Source organism: Tauraco erythrolophus, chromosome 5 (genome assembly GCF_009769465.1).
Source record: "Tauraco erythrolophus isolate bTauEry1 chromosome 5, bTauEry1.pri, whole genome shotgun sequence".
Lineage (NCBI taxonomy): Eukaryota > Metazoa > Chordata > Aves > Musophagiformes > Musophagidae > Tauraco > Tauraco erythrolophus.
Window position 1 is genome coordinate 57,580,734 of NC_141469.1, and position 26,466 is coordinate 57,607,199.

The window sequence follows — 26,466 nt, forward strand, 5'->3', positions numbered from 1 at the left end:
GACATCTCCTAACATCAAGATCACAACAAGCAGAGATTCCCATTAATGTACAAGCCACATGGACTTGCAATTTCTTCCACCTTGTTAGCATTCTTCAGACACTCCACGGACTCCCAAAGACCGATCAAAGCCATCTTGTCCATCCTTTCCATGTAGATTCTGAAGTGCTCTCGGTATGAAGGGTTGGCCAAAATTTCTTCAAACTGAAGAATCTGAAGAAAGGAAAACTAAGAGTAAAACTTGGGAAAATATGTAACTTTAGCTTCTCTCCATCCCTTATGAGGAAAATCTTTTCACTTGGTGGGGAAATCTTTACACTTTCACATATGTACTAGATTCAACTGCTCAGATCTTCTCCAGTGACAGTTTTGTTTCATTTTAAAAATAAAATTAAAAAAAAAAATGAAAAATTTGACTTGTAAGTATTTAGAAGATAAATGCATCTATGCTCCTACCAGGTAGAAAACATTTCCACTTGTTTTCTGTCCAGGAGGTAAAACTACATTTCAAAGGACAAAGACAGCATTTCAAGTCATTCATGAAATGCTATTGCCAAAAATTTAACTTCCAATGTTCCTGTAAGGCAGAGGAAGCAAACGGAAAGCTAACTGATCTATTCCTTGCTTAACTCGAGCAAAGAGTATCAACAGCAGTTTCCATGCCACAGGCCACAGAGTTTTGAGATGTGTCTCAATTATTCCCAGGGACACAGAGAAAGACAGAGTGTAGTTCTTTACCCTGGCAGCTAGGGCATTTGGTGGCCAGTTCCCATTAACTGAGTGTTATTGAAAAGCATCTATCAGAAATGCAGCCAGGAAAGAGTACGTGCTGTGATATAATGCTCAGGACTCTTCCTGAGATGAGAGAGGAGGGTGTTCATCAAGCAGAAAAGGAAATGAAACACAGACTCCCCACACTCAAGCAGATGCTGCAGCCATTAAGCTGTTGGATTGAAAAAACATTATCGCTTCCGCATCCTCTACTATTTTTGTGAATCCAGGCCGCCTCTTTGAGAAAAACACCTGAAAACATCTTCCTGACAAAATGAACAGATGTTCTCATGTTGAACAAAATGAACAACCTTGGCTTTCTTTGAAAAATAGACTGATTTTCAAAACACCTTATCAAAACCAAACAACCCTTCTCCAACTTTCAGTATAGCAGCTCAACCAGTTTTTATGCAGCTCATTTAGTGCTGTTACTTATATTGCCAGGAATCCAAACACATCAGAGTTGTCTCGGTCTCTTACTTTGTACTTCACAGACACCAACCAACCCACACCTTTTTCTTTGAAAAGAAAAGCAGGTCCTTAAGCACTGAGGCTAATGATTCTTAGCTTCCTATGACTTTGCATTTTATAGCAAAGATCATCTGGTACGGAGCAAGCCATGAACTCCAACTGAGATTGAGGCACTAATGATTTCTCTAATATGGGTTTTCTGATTTCTAATAATAATACAAATCAGGTCATGTATTAGCATCTCTCCCTGAGAAGACTGCCTATTTTCCTAAACCTAGCACCTGTGACACTGTACCACCAAGATACATTTAGGAAAAACGGTTTGCTGGACTCAAGCTGTGTAGGAGGAAACCATATACACGTGCATGTACACAATTACTAGCACAAGCTCCTTACTGAACCAAGCTAAAGAAAGTTCTTTAAAAACTGCAGTCACCTATGTTTTGTCTGAAACAGTTCTCTCAAATTCTGGGCAGTGTTTAAGTAAATTGTGAGTTGAAAGGCTCGTTTTCACCTTCAAAGTTCCTCAGTGACAGTCATGTGCCATTCCTCTCTTTGTCCTTTACTGTAACAGTATCGTCCAGACATGGCTTGGTCTTAGCTTAAGATCTATTCAAGTACATAAACGTAACAAACAACTGCCTTTCAGAGCTCACTCTATAATCCTCATTGAACAGCACAGAGAGAGTGGCTGAAGCCAGGCTTATTATGCACATTCTGATCAGACTGTCAAAGAGAAGAACACAAGAGATGAGAATCCAAAGGCCAGTCTGTACTTTAGCCTCATTGCTGTGCATCATCGTACTCTCTATTCCATCATTTTAATCAACGACGATGATTTAAAATAGAAGCAGAAGAAGGTCTTCCATCCTCTTGAACAGAGATCTCCACCATCTCTGGGACTGTCAGCTCTGCAAATGATAGCACAGGTAATAAACCACTCAAAATGCAGAGTGTATGCTGTCACTTCTTAAGTAAAAGGTCACCTTGGTCTCTATGTCTCTATTATCCAAGGTATCCCCATCCAGGCTGCGAGTAAAGAGGCTAATTAACAAACATCCCCCCTCTAAAAAGTAACTGTGGGTAAGTGCTGCCGCAGGGAGCAAGGCAAGTGCAGCCATCCCTCTCGCCTAACAAAGAGCCCATTGCACAGGTGTCCCATGGTCATTAAAGTGGTGGTGCCTAATAATGCTGTTACACAAACCTCCCAATAGTTTCCTTGCAAACTGAAATACTCTAACAAAATAAATTAATAGACAGAAAAGCTTAAACTTCTCTTGCAGAAATGAGACCTCACAAACCTTTTTTAGGTTTTTGTTTGTTTAAGGCTTGACTATCCTGGAATTATTAAGTATGTTACAAACACTGTACTATAAACATTATTAAGACTTCAATGACAACAGTGAGGGACAAAAGAGGTTTTTAGGTTTGAGGTGATAAGTTATCATAAAACGCAAGCAATCCAGGAAGTATTCTGTGGAGGACCCTTCCTTCTCTGATTTAAAGAAAGAGATTCTGTAGTAATTTGTAATTTTGGAATCCTCAGCAAAAGATCATTTTATGATTCACTATAACCATGGATTAGAGTACAAAGCTCTAAGCTATGTTGGCACATACGCACACATTAGGGCATGTGTACATCCTCAAATCTAATATCCAGTTAGCAGATATAATCTTAGAATTATCAGCCTCAACAGCAAGCCTTCCAAGTCCTTTTAACTCAAGAGCAGCTTCCGGATTCGGAAAAAACAGCAGCTTTACTGCTGCCATGTCTATTCCCTACTCCAACAGGAAAGTAACTGATACACCACAGCTGGTCACAGGCTCTGTCAAATACTAGGAAGGGGTTAATGTTTTTGTGGTTTTTTTCTTCCAAGCAGGGTGCTTTAACCAACATCCCTAGCATATGCACACAGAATGGTCCTGTTCCTGGCCCTACACAGCAGAGACCTGGTCTTGGCAAGTCCCTAAGGATAGTCACAACCTTTCTCTGGAGAAGAACATAAACCAACTACTTACTTTGGAAGGGCCTATATAGGCACCAGACACAGCAGAGATGCATTGCACTATGTTTCTTTGCAACACACCAGGTTCCCATTTGCTACAACCTCATTGACCTATAATGAATAATCACAACACAGTACTGCAGATCACAGGCGAGGTGAACAGAATTTCAGTCAGTAACGGAAATTTTATGCTGGGATGATGGCACACAGACTGCAGGACTTCTGTTTTCATCTGTTTTGTTTCTTTTTTTGTAGAAGACAGGAATAAGAGGAACGCAAAAAATAACACTGGGAAAATATGTCTCACTTTCCAAGCTGCATTTTAAAACCTATTGACTAAGGCTTTGTCTGTACACAGACTAAAACTAAAGCACATGTTCTATTGTTGTTTTTTGAAAAGAGGCAAGTCATCAGAAGGATATCTTTGTCATATACAGCAGTAGCTGAAACAAAAGCAATGATTAGTTACCTATAAGGAACTATCTGCACCTCAAAATACACTCAGGTGGTTTCCTTGCTATTTCACAGCTAGTCAAGGATCAGACTCCCAGAGCTCCTCCTGCCAGCCTTGGTTCACAGAACAGCTCCACTAAGGAGATGCTGTGACTCCACACGTCATATCTCACAGATGTGGTGATGTGGCTGTTACGCTGAATACAACGGATTAAACAAATGGTTTGCTGAATAAACACAGACAACAAGAACTCAATTACTGCAGTACTGTGCAGGTACAGTTTCTAAGAAAAAGGACTAAAACTGCACTGACCATAAGTAGATTAGAAGAGATGTTTTATATATTGTACTAATTTAAACTCCATTTTCTCTGAAAGTAAATCTAACACCCAGGCCAGAATATAAATCAGTATCAGAGCTAATGACAGAATTCAGATTCAGAGAGTAGCTGGGGTTCGTTTGTTCGCTTGCTTATAAACATCTGATTATAATTCACACATTCAGGATTTCCCTAGAGAATCCAGATTCAGGATAATGAGGTGACTGAAATACGTGCAAAGTCTACACAGTCCCTGACTTTTATGTATTTATCAAACAAAAAACTCACACTGTTTTATAACTAACTTCTGTTATGAAAGGAAAAAAAGTATTTCAAAGCACATAATTTTTGTTTCTTAAATCTGTAAGACAAGAACACTGACAGCTCCAAATAATCCATCTTCACATTTAAACCCATAACCAGAACATGCACTATTTACCAGCAATGCTATTATTCCCCTACAACTGCAGGAAAAAGAAAGCTTTCTGTAGGATGCAGAAGTGAAATTAAAATACGAGTTTTAGCCATTAGTCTATTTGTTCATTGTTCAACTAGTACCAAAAATTCCTCAAAGTTTAGAATGTATTCAAGCTTCTGTACTACACTTACATAAGGTAATAATTCAAACCACCATCAGTAAATGCCCATTTCTGACCTATTTCATGCAAGTTGAAGAAAGGAACGCAAACTTTCAGTTTCTTCTACACAAGCTAGTTATTCTGCAGGTTAAGTGCTGGCTTAGCAGAAAAGCTGGCACAGCCAGGCTCTAAAGAAAAGTTATGGGCCATCAGCAGTGACATACTAACATTAGCTTATCTACTAACTCTCAAAGAGCATCTTTCCCTTTGCTTCGAAAAAGGCAAGTGTTCAGTCAATACTGCCCAGGTAGGAGGAGCCAGCATCCAGAATAGCACTGTCTGCCTTGAAACAAGAACGCGGACTGCAGCTACCACAGTGCAGGAAGAGAATGGCAAGAAGCAACAGTGAGAGAGTCCCCTTCCTCTGCCAACCTCTGGGCATTTTTATGTGCTCAGAAGAGAACATGTGGCCTCTGTCTCTCATTCAGCCTCCCTCAGCCTCTTTACTGGCAACAGGGAGTTGGGACAACAGAAAAGAGAAACAGTTCTGTTATTCTCTGCTCTGACATGGGTATGGAAGGGTTCTAGGGCTTCTTCACAGAATCACATCAAAAGCTTTACAACAAATGCCTGTGCAAGGAGTCTTTATTCCTATTAACGGTACTATTAACTCAATGCAGAGCTACTCATGGGTATGTTTGCAAGATGGAACCCTGGGTCAGCAGCTGCCACCAAAAATCAATCAGGTCATAAATCATGCAACATTAACAACAGGAATTCCTTTGATTTTACAGTATAATAATATTATATTTGATATTGCTGACCAATCCCTGCCACTATCCAGTGCAGCTTCACTACTTGTTCCTGTTCTGGAACAATCTTCTGTCACCATGTATCTACACTGGAAAGTCCGTAACACCCCAGCAGGCACCGAAAGTGGCATCAGTGATTCATGCAGTGCTGCCACATGCTTCCCTCTTTCCTTTTCTCCTTGGCACCTCTTGCTACATCCAACTTCAGGAAACAGATCAGGACTGCCTTGGCACAATCTATGACACACCATCTGAAATCATGCTTTAAGGATTAGTCAGGGGTAGGGGAATTGCTCTTTCAGACCTTACTCAAGAAAGACAAAACACAAATAGCAGGAACTATTTATCCGTCATGCAACTTCTTCTTACGTGCCACTAAGTTACAATTATTATAAGGACATAACAAAAATTAAAGATCCCTGCAGGAAGAGATCACTTCTCTTCTACCTACACGAAAAGGTAAAAACCTTCTTTGCAATTTGAATACATCCATTACTGTGCTTTGCCCAAATGGAACAGAGTAGATTACACAAGGAACTCACTAAACTTATTAAAAGTTTAGCAACAATAAGTAGCCATAATTTCATTTTTTTAGATGCTGGCTGATACAACAGTAGTTTTTTCAATTCCAGACTACAGAATGTTGTACAGCATTCAGCCAACAGCTTTACCAGAGGTTTCCTGCAATGACTGCCCTTAATTTGTCAATTGCTTTCCACAAGGAAGTGTTTGCTTTTGAATAACTCGGTATTTGCAAAACCCACAGGTAGTTCCTACAGTAAACATAACAAGGGCCAGAGAAATGTTGCACACACATTGGCAATCTTTTATTTCAAAGCAAGTTGCTACCTTCAGAAAGGCCACTGCCACGTCCTTATTAACTCCCTACACGCAGTATGTCTGAAAAATCACACATGCTTACAAGCCACTCGATCCTTCATGAAGCTTCACCTTTAGCAATATTCCAAGCTGAGTGATCAGTATGTCTTTTCGGTTACTTCAGTGATCTTTTCCCAAGATAAACTGGGGAGTAATTAATTTATACTTGACTCCTGGGGGAAGTGAGGGATTAATGACATTGAGGCTAATACGATCCAGCACTAACACATTTAGAATGACCTTCAGGCAACGCATGTGCTATTCGACTTATACCTTCTGACTCTGAGGGCCATCGCCTTCATCAGAAATGCCATCTTCCTGCTGATCATAAGCAGGCCCTCCCAGGAGTCTTATTCTCTTCTCGCATTGCTTCTTTGCCACTGTCAGCTGATTAATATACCTCTTCACATTGCGAGCCCTCAGTAGGTCAGCTTTCATCGCCGCAGTTTCTTTTCCTTTTGAATCTAAGAATAAAGCAAATCACAGACAGACTTACAACATGAAAATGTCGTTGCACCATTGCCCCCGTGACCTGCCTGATCAAAGCACTGGTCATTCAGGAATCAACTATGCACATGACCACGGATACTGAAGAGTTTGTATTTGAAACAGAATGACGATTTCAAAACATTCTCCAATGATACCTCAAGGGTTTACATACAGTTCAGAAAAAAATCTTTATTCAAATGTCCAGTGAAATCTGACCCCTCCAGCTCTCTTCTCACAGCTTCTTGCAAGTCACAAGTCCAAGACTTGTACTACAGGATGTACATTTATCAGATGGCATTGGGAAGTTACCTACAGCCACGGTCTACGATAACACACGGAGAAGACAGCTTACGTATCTTACTGAACATAATATTGACTACCTACAGTCACGAGGGACTCAACTCAATCCCTCCAGGCCAGCATGACACATTCTCAAGTATCTCATTTGCACGTCCAAATTTCTAGAGCCTGATGTGAACAGCACATCATACAGTGTCTCCTCCAGACAAAAACACTGACCAAAGCTCACTCGAAATGGTCAGATGACTAAGGAAAAAAAAAAAAATTTACAATGCCACGTCGAGACTGCACAGTACTGTTAAATACTGAGGTAACACGAAGATGCCAGTCAGCTGAACAAGACTTGGTAATAAAAGGTGCAATGTTTGTGTAGTCTACACTCTAGCCTCTTCAGCTAATCATCAGGGCCTAAAAAAGGCAGCAGCAGAGAAAGTAGATTGAAAAAACTCTACTGCACTGAAATTATTCCTGTTTTATATCTGCAGGATGCAACTTATTCACATTTATACACTGATTTTGTTTTCCTCTTGTTCAATGATAATACTCCTGCTTCTGCAGGCTGCAACTAGAGCTCGGTAGCAAAGAACTTGGCTTGTACTTGGTGCTGGATTAACTGATTGCTCAGGGATAAATAATAGAGATCTATTCTACTTTGTTTTCAAAATGTTAAATGCCAGTAAAATGACGCAGATGAAAACAGTGTTCCATTTTCAAGAGAGCTGCTGTAAAGAAACAACCAGACAGCTAGGTTTGTGAATGCATACAATACAGAAAAAGGAAATCTCTTAGGAATGATTTAAAATAGCTATTTTAAACACATTTCTAATACATTAAGGTACCTGTTTCTTTTAGGATTGTTTTCATCCTTTTATTTTCTCCTCAAAGCCACATGTAACTACTGCATGTGACCGTAAGTTTTGTCACTTGTATACTGACAGACAACTCAAGGTACACAGAGCTCCCTGAATTTCTACATGTAATTTGAGTACAGATATTCTCCCAACATCTTTTCCCATATTTGTAGTCTCTCTTTATTCGCTGCATGTATTTAGGTATGTTGGTAGGGAATGTTCCTGATTCAAAGACTGTTACTCTTTTAATGGACAAGTATCATTTGCATCTGAGCTCCAGTATAGTAGCGAACTACAGAGATGATACTCACTGAAGCAAAAGATAAAATGAGTTTACCATGAAAAAAAAATAAGCCATCTGTTTTCCTGGCATGTTATCTCCACAGGAAAGTCAACAGAGCATTTAATTTAGCATTTCAGTTCCCTGACCAGAGGTACCAGCATTAATGAGAGAAAAAGACAGAAAAAGACCTTAAGGACAAAATAGCTCTCCTCCTCAATTTAAAACATTTACAGCTAACACAAATACATGGACAGTAGTTTAAAGTGAAGATTAAAACCCAACATTTCCCCTCCTGCACTTGACTCTAAGATAATTTTTTAAATTTCTCAATTCTCTAAATAGTTTAAATACTTCAGGCTCAAAACACATACTTGACACCTCGCACTTTGAAAACCCACAAACAGTGCCACGCAATGATCATTCAGCCTTCTTAAAACAAAGCACCTTTCTTAGTGAAAATAAGGCATTCTTGGAGGGTTTTCAAAGTAACCATGTCTACTTTATCTGAACTCTTATCATCCTGTGACTGCAGCAGGCCTCCAGGAGAGACTAATGAGCCCCACATCCCACCTGCTTCCGGCAATTAATTACTTTATTAGCAAAGATCCTTCAAAAACATTTGCCTCACTCAGCTCTTCACAGCCACAAGGAGCCACTCCATGTAAGAAAAACTCGGGGATGAAGTGTGAAAAACTCAGAGTGATGAAGATCACACTGCCAGCCTGTTCCTGCTCCATAGATAAACAGCACTAGTCACCGTGAAAGCCTGGCAGCGACATCCCTTCACAAATAAACAAGAGGCTGATGAAGAGCAGCCCAGCACGGAGCGTGGCTAATGCGCTGCAGTGCAGGAGAGATGGCGTGGGAGCGTGGACAAACACTGAACATGACTTTCCTCTTCCAAAGTATGAAAGATAAGCTAGCAGAAGTCAGAAAGAGCATCTTCATGTCAACTGGGGAAGGTCAGGAGTATCACTGGTTTTCTTCTAACCCTAACCTCCTTTTGAGGTTTTTTGAGAATTCGCAGATTTTTCAGATCTAAACTGTTCTGGGTTTGGTGTTCAGTGGTTTTTCTTTTTTATTAAGCCCTATCAAAAACATATTTCAAGCTATAAAAACAACTTCCCTTTTTAATCTATTCTTGCCCTATCTCCCCACCACTAAAGTACTGAGATATAAATAAGAGCCTTTTTTGCCATCTCTGAATATCAGCACAGAAGACATTCACTACGTTCAAGTATCACTGCATAAACTAAATAGAACTAGAAAGTTAAAAAGAAAAGCCTTGTCTTTACTCACATACCCTTCGTCAAGCTCCAATAAAGGGAAGAGGAATAGATATATGCTACTAAGCAAAACAGTTTCATCACTATGCATGGAAAGAAAACACATCCTTTGGATTTTTTTTTTATTAGTAACAACTTTACCATTTGGAGATTATACTGCTATTATTAAAAACACACAAATAACCCACTCTTTATCAGCAAAACAAGAGAGATGTTTCTTTGGCACCTCCTCCCCATATCAGTTGCATACACTTTTTCCAGAAACAGCTGAGTAGGGGACTCCATCCTGAAAGGAGCCAAAGGGTCTTTTAGCAACTTCCTCCAAAATAATTCTCTCCTTATCAGGGTAACTTTGATAAGACAAGCACTGCCATGGAGGAACTTTAAAACCCCAGAGGGGTACTGTGCACCCCTCTCAAAGGCATCACAATGCAATCAAAAGCAGAACTGCAAACTCTGCTTATCAATCCACAGCTGTGGATAATACAACTTGTATTGGATAATATTAAAACATAAAAGGTCCAAATGAGCTCAAACTTACGAAGCAATAAAAGCTAAGATCGTGCAAATCGTTTTTACTGCATCTGCTTTTGCATGTCTAGAGTGATTTCTGACAAAGCTTCCACATTTTCCTCTGCATCTCTCATAATCACCCTGATTTGAACTAGGCCAGAAGCAAATCCTATAACCTACCAAAAACATTTCTGAGAATGGATTCCTCAGACCTAATTTTCTTTACTCTTCTTTTTTGGTAGTTCTGCTACCTGGTCACTAAATACATTAAACTGTAGTATATATTCACATCATCCGTGTTTCAGACAGAACGCTGGGCCTTGCAAAAGATAATCATGCCATCGAATGTCATACAAATTTTATTACCACATACCACAGCGAATGACACAACATAAAAATAACGTAAACAAAGACTGATACAATACATAAAGACTACTTAAAGAATGAACTAAATTGTATCACAGTACTTCATAAACTGTCCTGTCTCTTGATAGAAGCAGCATAAAACAAAGACTTCTCATCTTAACTGCAAAGTTATATTGCAAAAACATGATTAAAACTGGAAGCACAAGTTCTTGTTCTTTCACAGCTTCAAGATCTACAGATACCTGACACCTGGCAGCACGTACAAGAGCACTGACTCATCTGACTCGTCTCCAAAGGAGCTATGCACATGCACAACATCATGTGTGCTCCTGAAGACTTTTTGCGAGAGCCGAGTTAAGCACACGCAGTGCCTACTTAATGTTGTGCTGAAGTATTTAAGTAGCAAACACCAAGTTAACATTTTCACATGAATAGTAACTGTAACCTTTTATATATAATTTACCAATCATTACAGACCTCTTTGAACTCTCAGAAACTGTGAAATTACACATTTTCAAAGCCCACGTAGGCCTGGAAAAGTATTTGTTCAATTCTGCAAGAGCAGGCTAGACTGAGAAGAACAGTACACACAGTTCCACTGCCCTTGCTACAAGCAAAGGGAAAACCAGCTCTGTGGTCAGACAACAGAATGAGTGAAAAAAGCACTATATCCCAAACACTTCAGGCAACAGATCTGGGGGAAAGGACTTAAAGGGAGATCATGGAGAATTTAGGCACTGATCATTAGCGATACATGGTGCAACATAGCCTCCCCTTTCACAGCCACAGCTGAGCACAACAAAAAGCTAAGTGGCAGTAAGGTAAATTTGAGCATAGGAGTATGCATGTACTATGCAACAGAATAACATCCACCACATAAAGCCTCTGTCTGTGAGTCTCCACATACCCCTTGGCCACTTCTGTCTAACCAGTCAGCCTCTTCCCTTCTTTCACTGATGGGCATCTCTCCAAACCAACCGTGGACAAGACGCATCACTAGCACACAAACAATCTCAGGGGGAGCAAGGCAACCCTCCTCTATGGAGCTGATTTGAAAAAAAAAAAAAAAATCACAATTCAAAACAAATGAGACAAATGAGCACAATTCAAAACAAAACCACGATCGGAGTCACAGTAACCTTCACCACCTTCATCCACATGGATTCCCTCTACACCTACTGCTTGAGCACAGTGTGCCAGCGCAACAGTAGCTCTTCAAGCCTTGCCAAGAAGCTACGCAAAAGTAACTGTGTATGCATGTTTATCCCTGTGTGGAGGATGGAGGGGGAGGAATCATAATATAGTTTTGTCATAATTAAGTTAGGTGGCATCTGTAATGCGCTGGAATGCAGAAGTATCCAATTTACTTCACCCTACGTTATTATCTTGACAAAACCCACACACTCCAGCTAGCTTAGAGCCCCAGTTTCTAAAAGAAAACTCCCTTTTTAGAGCCGAACATTCAAGCCTCTTTCAGAACCACAGTACCTAAAAAGCCTGCTCACAGACAGTTCTGTTTCTGTACCAGTCATCAGCTCCACTTACAAAAGTAAATATCGAGATGCTCAGCAGGAGAAATCTTCTACTGCAACACAGAGGATCTCTTCATACAGAAATGGCTGCTTATTCGATCTGTCTTGCAATCCCTGCTTGAAAAGGAGCAGTTTTCTCAACAGGGATGCCCTCTGGCTGATTACAATGTGGTGTCTGAAAAACAGTTCCATCCCATCACTCGAGGGTGGTTTCTGGCCATAGTGTGAAGTCACGTGTAAGGTAGAAGGCACAGAAAATCAGAAGGTAAATCAAACAAATCCCTTTAGAGTGTTGGGGAAAAATAAAAAATAATACTAAAAAAAAAAAATCTGTTGAGAGATTTGCTCTGTTTTATCCTAAGACAAGGTACATGCCTTCATGGATTTTTGGTTTTGTTTTAAATAGCAGCTAGCAAAAAGTGATCCTTGCTAAAATTCTTGTAGGATCCTGTAACATAATATCAGTAGGAGAAGAAACAAACCGTGTCTGTTAAAATTAGAACTAGTGTGTTTAAACAGTTTCTTATTCACATTACAGCAAACATCAAATTATTATAGCAACTTACTTTCGTTGTTACATCATTACTGTTTTTTGAAGCTTTCTCTTTAGGAAAATTAGGATCTACTCTTGCTTTGAGAAATTCAGGTCCTCTCTCACTCATGCTACAATGCCTGATCTGCATATTTATCCTCTTACAAACTACTTTACTAGATCAAAACACAGTAAACATTTTCAGATAAGCACTTCTTGTCCTTCAAAATCTTTAAGACATAGATTTTGTAAAAAAACCCTAAAATACCTAAAATTTAGCTCAAATTTGATTCAATAGTTCCAAGGAGTCCTTATCAAAAGACAAGATGAGAGAGTTTTACAGTTAAAGATGTAGAAAGATATGATTCTTCCAACCAGAGCACATGTGACTGTAGAGAAGAGCACAGTCCAAAAATATTGACAGGAAGAAAAAACAAAGCTGAAAAAAAAAAACCGCCACAAAAAACCAACCAAACCCAAGTCACCTCCTACACCCACTGCTGGAGTGACCTTGACTACTTTGGAAGAGGATACATAGGAGGACACGGTTTGGAGAAGTAACACAGATGCACATACACACCAGAATCAGCAGTTCTGTGCAAGTGTAAATGAAGGAAGTAGCATAGTGTCAGCATGCAAGATAACAGCTTCTATTTACAGCGGCCTGTACCACTCCAAAAATAAACCATCAACACCTCTGAAAACACTAACATTTCTTTAGGTTTCTTATTCAGCTTTAGCAATGACCAGAAGCAATTCTCCCAGCCACAGACATTATAGCATCCACCCACAACAGGCATCATATGGTGAAGCACTCCAATTATTTTGCATCTCAACCTTTTAGGACATTTGACTCTCCCAGGGAGTCAAATGCAAAACTTACTGCTTAACATGAATCAGATGCTTTTGTACGTTTTCCTTTGCTCTCCTATGCTCACATGCCAGAAGACTCAAGTGACAGAAATCTGAAAAGAAAAAAGACCCTATAACATGCCATTTTTTACTACAGAGGGTTTAATGCAATGATGTTTAGAAGTACTTTAAAGTACTTTCTGCTTTTATTAGAGGGCTCTAACAGCTAAATATTTTGCCAATAGGTGGCACCAACAGTAGTTAAATTAAGCGTAAAGAGCCCTGTCCTTGCTGAGGGACAAGCCTTCCTCTCCAACCCCTCTGGGCACCTGCATCAAACGCATACTTCGCTATCACCAGACAAAATAGTAAAAGAAGTCAGGCAACTGCAGCTCACATGAGAAGTCATCGGTCTGAAACCCGGTCCTCAGGCTACTCGTCCTTTAATAACAGACACCTAATCTTTTTATAAACTAAATCTTTTCAGCCAGTTTTAGAGACTTTACTATGTCTCCTCAACCAATAGCAAAGGTACACAATCTTGCTCAGGCATCTTTATTGCTAGTCATGCACTTGCACAACACTTACTTTGCTTAGACAGTAGCTAAGCACTCACTGCTGCAGAGTATTGGCCACTCCTACCACACTAAGTGCTCCTCACATTTGTTGCTGTACCTTTTCCTACTGAAAACAATGCCTCGGGAAGCTCCCATGACTCAAACTGATGGAGGCTGAGACTACATCCATCTACATATTATCCTACACTTGCTCTGCTCTTACAGTCTGACAGCAAATACCAGACTTGACAGACTGCTGGCCAGCCGAAGTTCAGCTGCTCTAGCTGAACATCCAGGCAGTAAAGAAGGAGTTACATTTTCAGGACTCAACTTTGCCATAGGAAGAAGGAAATAGCTACCAGTAAGACACTCTCTCACCAGGCTGGAATCAAAGCTAAGAGATGCCCCTGACACAAAAGGCAAGAGCTCATTTACTACCAGGAAAGAGGAGACTGTCATATGCATCGAACACCCACGCTCACACACATTATTACAGGTATGCAGCAGGTATTAGGGGACCAGATTAAAAAGAAAAAGATAGATTGTGCAAACATACTTTCCATTTTCCGTACTTCCTAAAAAGCTCACATTTAGTTATTCACCATGAAACCCAGTTGTTGCAGGGGCAAAAGTACGCTGTGGCACCCAGAAAGGGAAACATGAAAAGGTGACACCAGTAATGTGGTGGTCTGTTCTACAAGAGTTCAACAATCTTTGTATCAGCAGTGAGCTGTGCTGGGGTTTTTGTTGGCTTTCTTTCGTTCTAAGGAAGGTAGCACAGCTTTTTTCTTTAAACTTTTCTTCCTAAAATTCACGAACATGTTAAATCATTCCCACATCAGGAAAAATGTTTCCACCTACTTCAGGAAAAACAAGACACAAAAAAGCCTTCAGAATTAGATTTTAACCCTCTACAGTTTTGATAGCCCTCTTAAAGTTAACAGTACATAGACTGAGCCTGAAAATTTTTGGTAGATGAAAACCCTAGCAGAATAACTCAAACAGATTAGAAATCTGCCTTAAGTTTGTGTAAACTATATATAATAAGATTGTATTGTATGCCTTTGCTGGACATACCGTTCCACACATCAAGCAAAAAATGACACCTTTTTCTTGTGGCACAATGTAAATAACCATTGGCTATTTAATAAATAAAAGGCTTAGCCACAATAGCTCCACTGGCCAATATGGCCAGCAGTGGTAATCAACTCCTAACTGGCATACAACGTTGCCATAGAACTAAACTAATAATGAATGTCAAATACATTAACACAAAACTTCAGTGCTCCAGCTAGTAGAATTTGCCTGAATTTTTTTAATACAGGTAAAAGTCAAGAGCCCATAAAAATGCAGAACCAAATTCAGCACAGAGTAAGTGGAACCAGATCTGCTTTGGCAGAATAAATAGCAATAACCTTTTTATATCTACTCTGCAGTATCAGGAACTTGTAGCTTCAGAAAAACACCTTCTGTTCAGGGTTTAGAACAGTGGATAGTTAACTAGATAAACTCAAGTGAGACAGAGGAGAGACAGTAATTAATCGTAGGAACCTAAACTGTATAAAAACATTCCCCAAATCAATCCTTGTCACAACAAAGACCAATGGCAGCACAAATGGAAATACAGGCTTAGAGAGATTGATTTTTCGTAATGTACTCGGAGTTAACTTCCCTGTTACCATTTTATTACTTTATGAAACACATTTTCCATTAAATTAACTTTCATCTGAGAAATACTAATATCTCTTCCTGTAATGTATACTTCAGCAAAAAACAAAGCCTACTTTTCCTTTTGCCTTGGTTTGACACAAGCAATTTATCCTATAGGAATGCACATCTAGCTCTATTTTAGATTTAAAGAAAAGGTGTATCAGTGTTGACAACCTTATACTTTCAGAAAACTGAGCATGGACTCCAAACTCTTCAGACTGACCAAAGATATTCCCCACCTCACCATGTTTATTTTCTGTTTCTGCATTTTTCCTTACACTTGAATCCCTTTTAAAAGCTTTCCTTTGTGATATAAGCAGCTAGAATATTTTTTTTCAACCTGCCAGAGATTGCATGAGAACCTAAAAGTAAGATCTTCTAGATTTCTTTGTTTACAAACAAATTAATATTGTCAATTGTTTTTTATTATGCTTAGATATACCTTAAGTATATCAGTCCAAGCAAAAATTTGGTCTGTAATTTCACCATCGATACAACGTCCTGAAGATATACCATGGTTTTGGTACATTTTCAGAACCATAAAGAGCAGTGTATATGTAATAAATGTAAGTACAAATGTAAGATGCATGTGCATTTTAAAAGGCAGATGTTGCCAAAACACTGCAGAATGATTTAAGAGCACTCTGTATTGCAATGCAACAACATAATGCAATGAAGAGTCAAAATAAAGTCTGACTGACAATTATGCTGTATCATTCCTTCTTCTGTATTTTGAAAGCAGAAGAGACTAAGACTTTGAAGAACAGATCGTATGAAAAGGAAAGAGGAAGCAAGATTTTCAGCATACGAATTTTTAATGCCAAAAATCCTAGTTGCAGCAAGTTCTGAAAATAAATGCATCATAGATATGACCTTTCTCATGATCCATCAGCTTAGACGAAGATGGGGAGCGGGGAATAATCACACCATGGGAGTTTTTGGAAGAATCAGACAAATGAAACAGAACCGAAATACTGAAGGCATCGCATTCCTAAAATCTGTCTAAAAATCCCACACATACTGATTGCATATGTATGTCGGGAGTTCAAACAGCTTTTCAAAATGAAAACAACAGATGTGACTTAACAAAATGGAATCTTACCTTTCTGCCTCTTCACTTGGGGAATATTGCTGATTGTAGTTGCCTGAACTATTTCCACTACAATCTGATACCTAGTTTTAAAAACAGTAGGGGATAAGGGTGAAGAGGGAGAAGAGAAAACATGGTATTAATTTTTCACAATGTGTTCTTCATACAGTACACTTAAGAACTGATAAAACCCAAAACACTTCCACCTTCTCCTCACCTGCAAAGAGGGTCATTTGTCAGTGTGTCTGCAACCTAAAGAGCAGCATGCATATGGAGCAGAGTAGGGAAAAAAGTTTATCTTGAAATAAAAGGAAAAAAACATTCAACTAACAATAACACTGCCCCCTTCTCTCAAATGCTGGCACTGCACAGCAAGTTAATAATACTCAGAAAACACTATGTAAAGTCATGCTCTTAACATTAAATATTTCTGCAGGAAACTAGGACAGGAATTCAGTTCAAAAGCAAGAGTTGTCTGTAAGGTTCTTCTAGCTAATGCACTCAATACACGTATGGAGCATACTGTAACTTAGGAGAAGGAAAAAAATATTACACTAAAATAAGTAAAACACTAAAGTACTACAGCCCAGGAATAATTAAAACTTGTTTATCACCTAAAACTATACTACACATAATGGACGACAGCTAATGCAGTTAGTAATCTGAATTTTAAGTAAAACCAATCTCGTAACTAACAGACTCCATGCACTCAGCAAAAAAAATTGCCAGTTAAATCTTTCATAAACATCAAAGTTCTGGTCATAACAAACTCTCAAATTCCTCTCAGTGCACTTAGTTTGGCAGCTATTAATATTGGTAATTAAGCAAGTATTCAAGTGAATTTAACTCATTCCTGTAGAAGCTCCCTAACCTCATCCATCAAGTTATCTCCTAGATGAAGGCTGAAGATGTCTAGAAAGTCTGCTACTTCCATGACTACTTATTCTCTGTTTAAGAAAGTCTGTGATCCTTGAAATACATTCCCCTTCTTCCACGTGCACTTCTTTCATCAACTTTATGGGCTCACATCCACATTACCTCTACCTTCCCAGCTCACATCCACATTACGTCTACTTCCCACTATTATCTCTTCCCTATTCTTTGTTATATTCACCCCTTTTCTTCATTTCTTAACTAAAAGATGACACAGACCCAGCAATAATGGTCTTTCTTATCATAAATTGTGTAGTGACCTTTTGCTGCTATACTAATAAATAACAGAATAAACGTAGTGCTGATCTTGAAAGCAGAATGAAAACTATACAACAGTTTATTTCCTTATCATTATTTATTCTCAGCTATGTTTTTAACTCATCATGTCTTTTATCTCTAGTCTTCTTCTGACAGAGCAAGTATATTTGTTTCACATTTGATGTGGAAGAACTCATCTTTTCTTCCTTACTTGCAGCAGACTTCGAATTTATCCATGCTAACTTAAATCTAAGGGGAAAAGAAGGTGAAATTTCACTGTACAACTTCTTCTTCTTGAAAAAATTAGGGACAATGCATTCTGTGAAGACTTGATAAAACAGGAATAAAACTCTGCCTCCCTTCATGACAACCAATAAAGGTAAATATTATAAAGAGTGACTTTAAAGGATGTTCATAGATAACGAAACAGTAGTCCTCTTCTCTGGAAGCTTTGTTGGTTTGTTGGGTTTTTTCCCCTCAAACAAATCTAAAGTTTTAGAAAGCAAAGGTATGGGGCGAGAGAGTGCAAGGGAAAGGGACAGGGAAAGGGACAAAATAGCTTCTCAGAAATGAGTAAATGACTTTTTATGAAAATAAACATCAGCTCCTCAAATGTCCCTTATGAATATGAAAGAGATGTTTCCACAAACACAATAGAGAAATTCTGCTAAGAGATAAAGTGACCAAATGTTAGAGGCCCATTATAGATATTAATGAACCGTGAATTTAAAAGTATCTCCAAAATTATTAAGTAGTTCCTCCATCATTTAAATAAGTTCTAAAAATAAAATCCATAAAAGCAATGCAGAAAAATCAATGCAGTATTTCTTCTAAGCCAAGAGATAAAAAAGATTTAGAAAACCCTAGTACCATTACTAGCCTTTCAAGCTGAGCTATTTGCAAGGCAGAGAGCTGGTAGGCTTGCTTACAAGGAGATCCACCACACACAGCCTCACCCTCTTTTCTGATTTCCCAGCCAAGAGCAACAAACACCCTTCACTCACGGGTTTCCACTGATCCAGCTAGGTATTTTTTCCTACTTAACCCATAACAAATACCTGGTTCTAATCACAAGAAAGTTTTGCTAAACTCTGTTCATGAAGTCAGTCCAGAAGGCTGCCTATGGGACGTCTCTCTGGTAATGTCACGTGCACACATCAAGGAGCACCCAGCAGTCCATGTTTTCTTGACTATGGTGAGTCCAGAGTCTGAGGAAATGTTAATCAATGCCTTATGGCCTCCTTCATTGAGCATTTCTTCATTGAAATTTTACGTTTATTTTAGTAAACAGATAGTATTTAACTTCCCAAAGATAGAATCATAGAATGGTTAGAGTTGGAAGGGACCTCAAAGATCATCTAGTTCCAACCCCCCTGCCACGGGCAGGGAAACCCTCCACTACACCAGGTTGCCCAAAGCCTCATCCAACCTGGCCTTGAACACTGCCAGAGATGGGGCATCGACAGATGCCCCAGATAAAGCACGGCAGGGATGTTTCAAAAAAATATTGAGTTTCCCAGCAACTGTAATGCCTTGGGATAAATTTCCCTCAAAGTTAAGCCTACACAGAAAATTGTTACTACTTATAGCTGTTCTTTACCAAGATGTTACATGGCAACATTAGGAGTAATAAGAGGAGGCTTACAGTTCATGAATGCCGTGCACTGGCTTAGAATAGGCACTGAAAAATGATTTCCAAATAAAACCAAGAAAAGAAATTTTTGATGACCAGAATATTGTTACCCAGAATAGCATCTAACTGGGAAACCTGTTTAAGTACAACATGCCAGGAACTTGTTTGTTGTAGGAAAATAACTGGAAGCTTTCTCCCTGCTCCTGTCACTCCAATAGACTGTAACCGCATTGCTCAGTGATAACTGCACAACGGCTGATTTGTGTCTTCCTCTGTAATTTCTTCTTTATAGATTTTTCCTGTGGTTCACCGTTGTGAATTACAACCTGAAACTTCATTTAGTCTGACAGATTTCTAAAATATCACTTTTTTTTTTTAAATGCATGTAGGGACCACTGTTCAGTTTTCTTTACATAAATCTGTGAACTTTCACTGGTAAATCATGAGAGCTTTGCAAAATTTACTACATAACTTTGAGATGACTACAGGTTGGCCTATCTCTCTGCAGGTGCTACCACAGTGCTGGAGAACAAAGAGAACAGGAAGTCTTCCTCCCACAGGGGAACACTCTTTAACCACCTTCCCAGAGACTGGCTCTATACAAAGAGAGGAAGGAAGAATGTTGCCTCCAAAATCAAATGTTATTTCTCTTCAAAAAGAAGATACATTTTCTCAGGCATTTTCCATTCAAATAGTGAACAGCTCAGACTGATCAACGTTTCATAGGGTGTAGAGGAACACATTTTAAGATGATGATAGTTGGACTCCACAGGCTGGAAAGGAAAAACCTAAGAGCAGCCTAAAGTGCATTATTCATAAAGCAAATTTGCTATCTGGTATTAAAGAACACAATTTAAAGTGACCTATCAGCTAAAAAGAGCACACATTGAGCATTAATGTGCCTGAACAACAACAACAGAAGAGTTGGGTTTCTTTTGAAACAAGCACATCCATTAGCGTGATTATGCTAATAAACATGATGTCAATTAGGCTTTAGACAGAGTCCAATAGAGACTAATTTCTGCTCTCAGGAAAGGCACACTGGGCCAGAGTAAAGAGCAAATTTTATAGCACATGAACAATAAGTAGCCAAGCAACAAAACTATTTCACCATCACCTAAATCTATTTTCCTATCTCAGAAATGCAAGTGGTTTCAGAACCAAAGAACAAGAGAGAGTAAGATGTTATTTATGCAGCCCACATACTCCATCTCAGTAAACCATCACTTGGCCTCATTAAGGCAAGTCTAATAGAAGGTCTGGGTCACAAAAGATGACACAGAGTGCACCAAATGGGATCCATGTGCTTCTGTTTTTCAATTTTGTTGCAGCCATTTAGGAAGAGAGAAAGCTGACCTGCACCAGCAATTGAAGGGAGCCAGGGAAGAGTAAAAAACACCAGTTCTGGTTGGTGGAAACAGGTTAGGACAAACACTCTGGAAATGGCCTCAACAGCCCTCCAAAGCTTTGGAGTGCTCAACAAAACCAACTCAAGAACATCTAGGGACATCCTACAACAGTAGTATCTCTGTTCCCTGTTTCCCAGTCACTTGTTCCTCACCCTTTCACTTAAATCAGAGGAGAAACAGGCTCAGCTATGAAGATAAGGCAAGCACAAACATCTTGTACTTGGGTGAGTAGCTTCAGATGCAAGCAGTATCTCATGTTATGATGAAAAATGGAAGGAAAAGATACGAGATTTTTTTTGGGGGGTGGAATTAGTAGGGAAGTGAGCAGGTGCTATTTGCATTAGCAAATAGAAACATCAAACAAACTCACGATACGTAGGAGCTCGGTGGGGTTTTTTTGGTCTTTAAGGAATTCTTCAAAGTTCATTAACATTTTTAAGAAGGATGCAATTGGAAAACGCCTGCCTGCAACAGTCCAGGAGAACCTTTGGTCCAGCAGTAAAATGTGCTGGAACTCAAACCCCCTTCCATGTCACAGAATCACAGCAAGCTGCTCTGAATGCCCAGTGTCCATAGTGTCACTACAGTTCAGTCACCAGACCACCATGGTCAGACATACTTTAGAAAGATAATGAGGAGGTAACGACACACTAGTGGAAATTCAACATATTATTTAATCTAACTCCACAGAGGCAAGCTGTAAAGAAAGGGCTGGTATGCCCTTCAAGAGTACAGTCATCTCTAGTATACTACTAAGTGGAATATTTTAACATTTTCTGCCACCAAACTAAAAAGCTGACTACATTAGAATTTAACAAATGCCGTGGCTTATCGTGCTTACTGTCTCTGCTTCAGCAAAAGAAATCTAAAATTGAATTTAAAAAGAAGACATCACAATTCATTCAAATCTCAGTAATGGGCTTGCGAAAGAAGCACGTTTAGTTTTGAATGAGCTACAGTGAAACATTAAATACCTCAGTTGTTTCAGGAACTCAACATCGGAGCTGCTGTTAATGAGCTTGATGAACTCCTCATAGGAAGGAGCATATGTGTAGTCTTTCTTCTGATGCTCATTCATCTGTTCTCTGTACTCCAGCTGGCTGAGTAGCATTCGGTTAATATAATCTGGATCACTCAGCAGTTCCACCACTGGTTTCAGTACTGGAGAGGAAAAATATTTTAAAACAAAATCCTTATGCTGAAGAATAACTGCTGTCCTTCAAAAGAAAATTGCAGATAAAAGGCAAAAATAAATATGCAAGCTGATAAAAATCCAAAACCAGTCTTCTGGACTACACGATACATTTGAGACTGTATGTACCTTCTTGATAAAATTGTTTGTTTATTCTGTTACACCAATTGACATACATTGACAAAGCTGAGCTCTATTTGGAAAATTCCAAGTGTTTTTATTCTTTCTGCTGTGTGCCTTGAAGGCTATGACATTACAGCCACTAAAAATGAAAATTAAAAGTAAACTGAATCGCATAATAGACTTGAGACTTCATTTCTGAATTTGACTTCAGTGACATAAAAAATGACTAGCACATTTATAATCAGATTTAAGTGTAACTGATAAAAAACAGAAAACCCCTCAGATAAAAAAAACCACATTCGATAAATCAAAGTCTAAAAAAATTAATTAAATCTGGTATCATGATTCAATTATAATCATATTCCTAAGTCTATGGATTCTATGTAACAGAATGAAATATAGAAGGCCAGAATTATTCATATAATCACTAAAAATGATGCCATGGAAGACTGCAAAAGTGTTTCTCTGTGAAAAAATAGAAGAATGGAATGGAAAAATTGTGGTTTATCCTGAAAGGTGCTCAACAGCTTGGCATCAAGTCAGGAGAGTCAGAGAAGTATATGCTTGATTTTGAGAATATAAAGTGTTTTACTGGTTATTACAGAAACTACATTTCAGAATTTAAAAGCAGAGCATCAAGACTTACACATAATGAAGTCTGCAATTACTAATATTCTACAGGTGCAAATAGTTAATCATCTCTGATCTTTGATCTACCTTTTGTCGCAAGTACTTCTGCAAGGACTATGCGCAAGCTGACAGACTGGACATCCTTTGAGGGCAGGAGACAATACACCAGAATTTGAGAACATTTTTGCAGGAATCTTACTTCTTCATCAGAGCTCCTCAAGCATGGATGCAGCAAAAAAGGTCTCAGTGGATCTTCCTGCCTAAGGGGAGAGGAAGGAGGAAAAAAAAAAAGGAAAAAAGAGAGAGAGCTTACATACCACTTGTATCATGATTAGTTGCTAATTGATAAAACATCCAAAATCTTTTATCAGGTAAGTAACTTCAGTAAAGAAACACTTTAAGCCATGTGTATTTTTCAAATCCTTCTAATTTTTCTTAATGATGTTAAGGTACATTTCCAAATTCCTTTGTCCTGTCAATGTTTTCATCTGTCAAAACAAAAATACAGTACTTTAAAACTGCATCAAATAGAGAGCCCAGCAAATGGAAGGGAAAAAAGATTCTTTAAATAAAAACTACTATTGTTTCATCATTGAACTTAACAGTGAAATCTTGTCCAGTTTTTCAGAACAATTGACAAGACAACTCAAGAGGCAAATACATTCTGGTAGAACAAACTAATTATAGACCTGAACTTTTAAGCAGAGGATTTGGGATATGTCCTGGTTTTGGCTGGGAGAGAGTTAGCTTTTCTTTTTAGCAGCTAGAAGAGCTCTGTGTTTTGATTTTAGTCTGGGATTCACTATGAGAAGAATGCTGATAACGCAGTGGTGTTTATAGTTGGCACTGAGACATGAATGACTTTTCAGCTTGTTGTGTTCCTGCCAGTATGCAAGAGCACAACAGGCTGGTGGGGAGCATGGCCAGGATAAAGGGCCTCCTCCAATCATCTCCTTATGATTAGAACTTAGGTTTAAGGGCTAAATTGGCCAATGAAGTATTCCATACCATGCAACATCATGCCCAGTATATAAATGAAAGTTGTCTGGAAAGAAGGGCTTTTGCTCTTCTGGGGACTTTCACTCGCTTGTTCTCCTCTCTTTTCGGGTCTCTCGCTCATCCGGGATTGCAGTGTTGGGACTTACTTGTTTCGGAATCGTTTGCTGGGACGGGAGAGGCGCTAGTCACTGTGTGATGAGTAATTATATTGTGCATCACTTGTTTGTATATGTTATTATCATTATACATATATATATTCAGATATTATTAAATTGTTCTTATCTCAAGCGACAAGTCTCCTTCCCTTTTCCTCTTTAATTCTCTTCCTTGTTTCCTGGGGGGTGGGGGAGGGTGAGTGAGCAGATGTGTGGTGTTTAGCTGCCAGGTAGCCTAAACCATGACAGACCATATCTAGTTTGAGAAACAGGTCTACGTTTTAGATACTGAAATTACCATCTATCCTTTGCTACTGGCAAATAAACCTCCCAGTAAATAATTGGTCTGTTTGACCTGACTTTTCCTACAACAGCAGTCTTCAGCTTGCCACCTGCAGGGTACATCAAACGGGTCTGTGCGAGATACCTATATAGTAGCAGAGTTAGCATTACCAGCCATTTACACTGTAAGTGGAAAAGCAATTTAAAACAAAAATTTTGAAACCCATCCACAGATTTAGAAAGAGAGCGGAACTGTGTTGACAAAGAACAGTGAATTGACTCCCAAAGCACAAAAAAACTTGGCCAGACAAGTCCCCTCAGTAGCTCAGCAAGTGAGAACTGACCATATTGTTACCAGTATCAGTGGGGTATATAAAGCATGAAACTGGAAAGCATGAAACTGTAGAATCATAGAATGGTTAGGGTTGGAAGGGACCTCAAAGATCATTTAGTTCCAACCCCCCTGACATGGGCAGGGAAATCCTCCACTACACCAGGTTGCCCAAAGCCACATCCAACCTGGCCTTGAACACTTCCAGGGATGGGGCATCCACAACTTCTCTGGGCAACCTGTTCCAGCGCCTCATCACCCTCAGAGTGAAATTTTTTTTTCTCATATCCAATCTAAATCTACCCTTTTTCGGTTTAAATCCATCGCCCCTTGTCCTTTCACTACATGCCCTTGTAAAAAGTCTCTCTCCAAAGAGGCTGTGTGTTTGTGCAACCCTATCTTTGGGGCAATATCCCTGTGGGCAGCATGCTCACCCCAGAAAGGATGAGAGGCCCTGGACTTTAGGGTCTGCTCAGTCTTGATAGGTCTGAACCTGCATCTTCCAAGTCACCTCTTGGCCAAATCAAGTAACAACACTTGCTTGGATCTGAGCATCTCAGGCATGCAGAGATCACAGAGCAATTCAGAGAAGAGATAAGAGGAATTGCCTCAAGCTGAGTCCTCTGATCAGCAGGCTGAAGCTGAAATATGCTCATGTTCTATACCAATAATTCGCCACAGATACAAAAAGTCACAGTTTTCCTCCATCATAGCATGCTATACTGTATATAGTAACATATTATACTAATAAACTCGTTTTCTTCTCATCAAATAGGCAAATAGGCCCTCCCTGCTCCTGGCAGTCATGGTAGCTGCATTTTGGGAAGATGTCAAGACAGAGTCTTTGGCGCTAACAGTGAAGGGGTGGTTGTGCCGCTGCTGCGAAATGAAGCACCGGGTGGGTGCTGTGCACCACTAAACACGCACAGCAATGTGCTGCTGGATGAGCAAGCCCATGACTTCACATTCTGTGTTGTCTGCAGACTCCCCACAAACAGCTCTTCTGATCGCAGCTCTTAAAGAAACAGGGAGCAAACATTCCCTACCTTGATTTTGTGCCCAATACTGACCAGTTCATCTCCTCAGAGCTGACAATGAGGCTATGGCCTTCTCAGAACGTTTGACTGGAAGCACCAAGGGAATTCCTTAGCACAGGACACAGCAGCACCTCTTTGTATAAAGAAAACAGCTGTAGAAGCAGAGGCAAGGTGCCTTAGTAGTTATTTCATGGCCACAAGCCTGATGTGCTCCCATCACAGATTTACAGCAGCAAGGTGACCATGCTAGTGGTTACAGCAAGACAGACGTAACGTCACCTGAGAGATGCCACGGTAATCTTCAAAGGCAGCCAGGACTGGGCTTCAGTAGAAGGCTCTAATGTGTTACAATGGCTCAGACCTGTCACGTCACACCAGTGTCTCCTCCTGTCCTCTATAACATCTGCCTCCTTTCCAGAGCCAGAGGCTGCTGTCCCGGTAAAGTCAACTGACTGTTATTGACAGAGCTGCTGCAAGCCCATTGCCTCTGTGCATGAAAAAGTGACCACGAATTGCATACAGTCAAACCAAAAGTTTTCAGTTAGACACTCTTATACAGCCACTAGTGACAGGCAGCATCGTGTAACAACTCATTTTTGCTAGTCCATGAGGGAGCAAATATGTTGGAATAGTAACAGTACTCTAATAATAGCTTTAATTCTGTTCTAATTATACAAGGAATTCGTCTCAAGGTGAACCAAATTAGTTTTTTTAATTAATTTTCAGAACAACAAGAATGTAAAGATGAGATTTGGTTTTGATTTGACTGAAGCCTCTCTTCAATCCCAAATCAAATGCTTTGTTTTCTAATGTGGATCATGGAGGGAGTTTCAAT

The 26,466-nt window shown here is 39.4% G+C and overlaps 1 protein-coding gene across 1 annotated transcript in view; it reads right to left on the bottom strand.

Annotated features, from left to right (window-relative positions):
- SNX25 (sorting nexin 25) overlaps positions 1–26,466 on the bottom strand; it is an 87,818-nt gene that overhangs the window by 29,284 nt on the left and 32,068 nt on the right. Inside the window, exons 4-8 of the mRNA XM_086611760.1 lie at positions 22,915–23,087; positions 21,857–22,043; positions 16,662–16,732; positions 6,562–6,752; positions 81–212 (exon numbers count right to left, since the gene is read on the bottom strand). Coding sequence (XP_086467886.1) covers positions 81–212; positions 6,562–6,752; positions 16,662–16,732; positions 21,857–22,043; positions 22,915–23,087 — 754 coding nt within the window. The remainder of the gene's footprint in view (positions 1–80; positions 213–6,561; positions 6,753–16,661; positions 16,733–21,856; positions 22,044–22,914; positions 23,088–26,466) is intronic.